Genomic DNA, 6,669 nt, shown 5'->3' with positions numbered 1-6,669 from the left:
TTCGATGTCTTAACCATATACCCATTGTACAGTAACCACGCGTCACACCCTTTACCTTTATGTGCATGTAACCACGCGCCACACCCTTTACCTCTATGTGCATGTAACCACGCGCCACATCCTTTACCTTTATGTGCATCTATGTATTAAAAACCGGTTTAGTGTACATAGAGAGAAATATCACGCCACTTATTACAGCTATATGAGGCTGCGTATGCGTTGAGGCTAGCGATGTATTTCAATCGAAGTTGGACAGCATAAGTGCGCAGAACAAAGTGTTGCTTGGTCCCGCAAAAAATCATACCGGTGTTTTTAAATAAAATTAACTTTGTTTCGATTCCGTTACATATTTTTTGGTCCTTCGAGCCGGATCAGACGCGAGATAATAAAATTCAGAGTTTTTTACGGGTTTCTTAGTATATGTTCTGCAAAACGCACGCTGTTCGGGTTAAATTGCAGTAAATCAACATGCAAAAACTGAGGTCTAAACGTGCATTGCTGAAGGGAGCTGTTACACGCATTTGCACGTTTGTGAATAGCAATGGCATCGATCAACCCATTGAAGATTGGGAGTGTCGCTTGGAACGTCTGGAGGAGATTTGGGTGAAATACAAGGACATTGTTCGGGTAATGATCGAGAAGAGCGACGACGAGGAAGGGATGCATGTTGAGATCAAGGCAGACTGGGAAGAATTTGAAGAGCGAATGCTCTGCATAAAAAGCAAACTACGGTTACACATAGCTGAAAACTCTCGATTAACGGCAGCTACATAAGCTACATTTGAGTCAACTCGTCAAGATGCTGCAGTAACGAGTATTTTATCATCACAAACTGACATCCTGCAAAATTTGGCAAGACAAGTGTCTAGTCCTAATATAAGTTTTTGGCCAAAGCTAAAAATAAAAGCATTTGGTGGTGAACTTACGGAATGGAAAGCATTCCATGACTCTTTTGTCAGCGCAGTTCACAATAACACAGTGTACACTGCCTGCCAGAAGTTCCAGCTGTTAAAAAGTTATTTGGCTGAAGCAGCATATGAACTAGTTGGGCATATTCCTGAAACAAACGAAAATTACTCAGAGGCTTGGAGTAAGCTATGTTCTCGATACAACAAATTAGGTGTTATTGCTAACACGCATATTACTAAATTTATAAATTTGGCAACTACTACTAGTCAATCGTCGATTAATTTGCGTAAGATATACGATGGCGCAGATGAGGTTTTGCGTGGATTACGCGCCTTAGGAGAGGAGGCAGAGAAACGCGATATCTGGCTTATACATCTTTTACTAGCCAAGCTTGATCCAGCTACTACTAGAGAGTGGACTAAATTACATAAATATAATATTGATTTTCCTACCATTAATGAGTTCCTTAGTTTTCTAGATACCACATGTCTCGCCTTGGAGTCTGCTGTACTGACAACAACATCACCTACTCGCCAACGCATAGTCTCAGTGAAGGCTCATCAAACAACAGTAACCAGGTCAATGCCTTGTGCGAAGTGCAATGATACTCACGAGTTATCTCAGTGCAGCGCGTTTTCTAGATTGGATGTTAAGGAACGACGGGACCTTGTGGCCAGTGAACGTATTTGCTTCAACTGCCTAAGAGTGGGACACATATCAGCCAATTGCCGCTCTAAATTCTCTTGCCGCATCTGTCGCAAACGTCATCATAGTCTCCTTCATCAAGACACTACTGAGGCATTACTACAACGAGATCGTGATGAGCAAGCGGTGACCGTCAACTTCAACGCATTGCCAGAAATCAACACACTCCTTCCTACAGCGGTGTGTGAGGTTACTGATTGCTATGGTGAACAACAGCAGTGTCGCATGTTATTAGACAGCGGCTCGGAAAAAACAATAATCTCCGAAAATTGCGTGCAGCGTTTGGGTTTACGTCGTCAGCACTCAAGAATACCAATACATGGTTTGAACAACATAGCTACAGGTGTTTCCCATGGCTGGGTCTCCCTTCATATAACCTCCATGGTGGATGGTGAATCGTTCAATGTCGAAGCTCTGATTATGCCAACAATTTCTTCATCCGTCCCGGTGCAACGTCTTGATAAAGCACAATACTCATCATTTCTATCACTTGATCTGGCTGATCCGACATTTTATATTCCTTCGCCCATTGATATTCTTTTAGGGAGCGAAAAATTCTTTGAAATTTTGAAGGGTGAGAAGATCAACGACAAAAGCCCAAATTTGAAAGCATTCTCGACAACACTTGGGTGGATAGTGGGCGGAGACCTTACTTGCCGTGTAAATAAAAGAAGCGCAGGCGTATTCTTCAACAATTTCGATATCGATAAAGCACTTTCACAGTTTTGGGAAACAGAGGAAATTCAATGTATACTACCGTATACAGAGGAAGAGGACAAAGCAGAAAAATCATTTTTAAATACACATACGAGGGCTGATGGTGGTAAATTCATTGTTGAGCTACCATTCAAATCAAAATCGAACAACTTTGGCAAGTCCGCCGAACTAGCACTAAAGCGACTAAATGCAACAGAAAGAAGACTTGCAGGTAATTCCAAATTGAAAGAACAATATACCAACTTCATGGCAGAATATCTTGCATTGCAACATATGGAGCGAGTGCCGGAAGCCGAAATCAAAAAGCCATCGACCGAATGTTGCTACTTACCACATCACCCTGTAATCAAAGCCGAGAGTACAACAACAAAGCTTCGCGTAGTGTTTGATGGGTCTGCAAGCATGGGTAATCATTCGTCACTTAATGAAGCTTTGCTTCCTGGACCATCGCTTTTGCGTGAGTTATTTTCCGTTATTTTGAGATTTCGTAGACATCGATTTATTATGTCTGGTGATGTAGAGAAAATGTATCATATGATTTGGGTGCATGACTACCACAGAGATTTTCAACGTATTTTATGGCGTAATGCTCCTAATCAGCCAGTCGAACATTACAGATTGAAGACAGTGACGTATGGCACAACATGTGCACCTTACTTGGCAGTAAGAGTCTTAATTGAACTTGCTCGTACATCAATCGCCGCTTACCCATTAGCGTCACAGGTAATTTTAAAGGATTTTTATATGGATGTCGTGATGACTGGGGCAGAAACTGTAGCTGAACTTTTTAAAATACATAATGAATTAATAGCTCTTTTGAAAACTGCTGGAATGAATCTACGAAAGTGGAGTAGCAACTGCTTTGAACTAATACAATCGCTTCCAGAAAATATGCGCGAAATGTCTCCAATGTCATTTGAGCCCGCGAAACCGTTGAAGCTGCTAGGATTGAAATGGAATCCAACTAACGATGTATTTGAGTTCTGCGTATCACCCTCTACAACAGCTAGGGTAACAAAACAATCAATATTATCTGATGCTGCTCGTATATTCGACCCCCTCGGGTTTTTGACCCCCACAACGGTTCTGATAAAAATGCTTTTTCAAGAATTGTGGTTAATCAAACTGGAATGGACAGATGAGGTACCCGCGGAAATAGCTACTCGTTGGATTAATCTGAGGAGCACACTTGAACTGCTGAACACACTAAAAATTGCCAGAAGGGCGATATTTAAACTTGGTCACAATGAACTCCACGGTTTCTGCGACGCGTCGCAAAATGCATATGCAGCAGTTGTATATTGTCGATCAGATTACAATGGTAGCATCTCCACGCAGCTCGTTGCTTCGAAAAGCCGCGTAGCTCCCCTTAAAACGGTGTCATTACCACGACTTGAGCTATGTGGCGCCGTACTTCTTTGCCGACTAATGAACGAAGTTAAAAAGGCATTTGAGTTCGACAGTACTAATATCTATATGTGGACAGACTCCTCAATTGTTTTACATTGGCTTTCAGCCTTCCCAAGGCGGTGGTCAGTGTACGTGGCAAACAGAACATCTGAAATTTTAACATCTTACACAAGATCTCAGTGGAATCATGTTAGGTCTGCAGACAATCCAGCGGATCCTGGGTCACGAGAGGTCTTGCCTTTAGAGTTGAAATCCTTCACTATCTGGTGGAACGGTCCAAGTTGGCTTGCTAAGGCAAAACAGTTTTGGCCGCAAACACATTCGCTAGTGAATATACCTCAATACAACTTGGAAGAGCGTAAGAATAAAATTCAACGTATTACTAAACTTTTTCTTATATCAACAGAACATCATGTCGTCCTTGGCTCCTTGTTACAACACATGTCTATCTGGTCTCGATTGGTGCGTGCCGCAGCCTATTGCTTGAGATTCATAGGTTCCTTACGGAAACAAAAATTTAGCTCATTTATGAGTTCCAATGAATTGCAAGATGCTACTAACTTTATAATTCGTGCTGTGCAAGAGGAGTTGTTTGCAGCTGAAATTTCTGCGTTAAAAGATCACAGAGCAGTCGCAAGTAAAAGTAAGCTTTCAAGCCTCACACCATTTTTAGACAGCGCTGGAGTACTGAGAGTGGGAGGTCGTATAGGAAACTCATTAGCGACATTCAGCATTAAACATCCCGTAATATTATCAGCGAAGCATATAGTCACCGAAATGATTGTTAAATATATGCACTTAACGCATCTACATGTCGGCGTGAATCACTTGATTTTTATAATAAGGCAGCAGTATTGGATTCTGGGTGCACGCAACATCGCACGACGTATTGTGCATGATTGTATTACCTGCTTCAAGTTACGAAAAACTAAGCAACATCAATTGATGGCTGACTTACCCATGGAGCGAGTACGGTTTCAGAAGGCTTTCAGTAAAGTGGGTTGTGATTATGCAGAACCTTTTCTTCTTAAAGTAGAGATTGGCAAGATACCTCGACGGGTAAAGGGCTACATTGCGTTGTTCGTTTGCTTCATAACAAAGGCTATTCATCTAGAGTTAGTCGGAGACTTAACGACCCAATCATACATCGGCGCTTTAGATCGATTTATATCACGCCGTGGCAAACCGATGGAGATATGGTCAGATAATGCCACTAACTTTTTGGGAGCGAAGCGGAGCCTCGACGAAATCCACTATATCGTGAGCAAACAGAATAACAGTTCCGACATAGCTGATTATTTTGCGCGCAATAATATTTCTTGGCATTTTATACCACCATCCTCACCCCATTTCGGTGGCCTCTGAGAAAGTGGCGTAAAATCAGTCAAAACCCATCTAAAGCGCGTAATTGGCCAGACTGCTTTAACTTATGAACGATTTTATACGTTACTCACTCGAATTGAAGCAGTTCTTAATTCCAGGCCGATGTGTCCCAGTAACGATGGGGAAATTGACGCACTTACTCCAGCTCATTTTTTAATCGGTCATCCATTCACCGCAAGAACTGAGGCGCCTGTCGATCCTGCTGTAAATACAAGTCCCTTGAAGCAGTGGGACAAAGTGAAACATATGGCACAGGGTCTTTGGAATAGATGGCACTCTGAGTATCTGACGAGTTTACAACAAAGACATAAATGGCGAAAAGATGAGCGGAATTTCAAACTAGGAGACATTGTTATTCTCAGAGAGGCAAATGTACCGCAGTCACAGTGGGTGCTCGCAAAAGTCATTAAACTACATCCCAGCGCAGATAACAAGATCAGAGTCGTGACGGTGAAAACATCAAAGGGAGAGTACATGCGACCCATTCATAAACTGGCCCTGCTTCCAATCTCAGTAGGACCGGAGTCCTCCAGCGGAGCATGTAACCACGCGCCACACCCTTTACCTCTATGTGCATGTAACCACGCGCCACATCCTTTACCTTTAAGCTAAATACACACCAGGCAACCGTTGAAGCAACGGTTGCAGCAACGTGTTGCCTTTGTTTAAGAAACACGTTGCGACCGTTGCTTCAATCTCAGTATTGTGTGTAACTGTGGTGCAGGAAAGGTACAAGCGGAAGATACGTAAAATTAAATTTTTTAAATGATCGACGAAATGCGTAAAATTACTTCTCTAATTATAATTGACGAACTTTTGTACGAAAATGAGGAAGAAGAGATGCAACAAAAGAAGAGAAAAAAAATCTGGTCCAAAAATTGACTTTTAAAAAAATCGAATTTTCGAACGAGAGGCTGCTGAAAGAACTGAAGGAAAATGAGCCAGCGGACTATAAAAATTACATGAGGATGGACGAAGCCCTGTTTAGAAAATTGTTGGACTTCGTAAAGGCCAAAATAACGAAACAAGATACCATAATGAGAGAGGCAATATCAGCAGAAATTAGACTGGCAATAACTTTGCGGTATCTTGCAACAGGAAACGCTTTTGCGGACTTGAAATTTTTATCAATTTTATTGTATTCATTTTTTAAATGTTCGTATGCTTTTTTTCTGAAATTTTTATTTTTATATTTTTCACTACTTATATCCCACAGCTTTCTCAAATTTTTATATTCGTTAATAAAATTAACATAGTTTTCATTATTTTCAATTGCCATTTTTTCCTTTTTCACTTTATTTTACTCCGCACGAACCTTCTTCTTTGCTTGTGTTCAACGAACTGAACGAGTAAAAGCAGTAAACAATGATACACACGAGGCAACGGTTGCAGCAACCTATCCCAAAAATCAAATTTATTTGATATTTCAGGCAACGGTTGCAGCAACACGAAAATCATTTGGCAACACAGCTACACACGAGGCAACGGTTGCTTCAACATGGCCGAGTTGCTGCAACGGTTGCCTGGTGTGTATTTAGCTTTATG

General features: G+C 41.5%; 1 protein-coding gene across 1 annotated transcript; it reads left to right on the top strand.

The window, feature by feature from the left end:
• The first annotated feature begins 468 nt into the window (after positions 1-468).
• Positions 469-5,106, top strand: LOC129241897 (uncharacterized). The gene is made up of 2 exons (XM_054878445.1): positions 469-731; positions 1,176-5,106. Exons 1-2 carry the CDS (start codon positions 469-471, stop codon positions 5,104-5,106), a joined length of 4,194 nt encoding a protein of 1,397 aa, XP_054734420.1.
• The last annotated feature ends 1,563 nt before the right edge of the window (positions 5,107-6,669 follow it).

Source organism: Anastrepha obliqua, chromosome 3, assembly GCF_027943255.1.
Source record: "Anastrepha obliqua isolate idAnaObli1 chromosome 3, idAnaObli1_1.0, whole genome shotgun sequence".
NCBI lineage: Eukaryota > Metazoa > Arthropoda > Insecta > Diptera > Tephritidae > Anastrepha > Anastrepha obliqua.
Note: the sequence above shows the minus strand (reverse complement) of the source record. Positions and strands in the feature narration are given on the sequence as shown.

What these genes read in the sequence shown, in the direction of transcription:
- LOC129241897 (XM_054878445.1), top strand. Translation starts at nt 469, where the DNA reads ATGCAAAAACTGAGGTCTAAACGTGCATTGCTGAAGGGAGCTGTTACA. An exon ending in TGCATAAAAAGCAAACTACG is followed by an intron (nt 732 to 1,175) that starts GTTACACATAGC and finishes AACTACTACTAG; the next exon opens with TCAATCGTCGATTAATTTGC.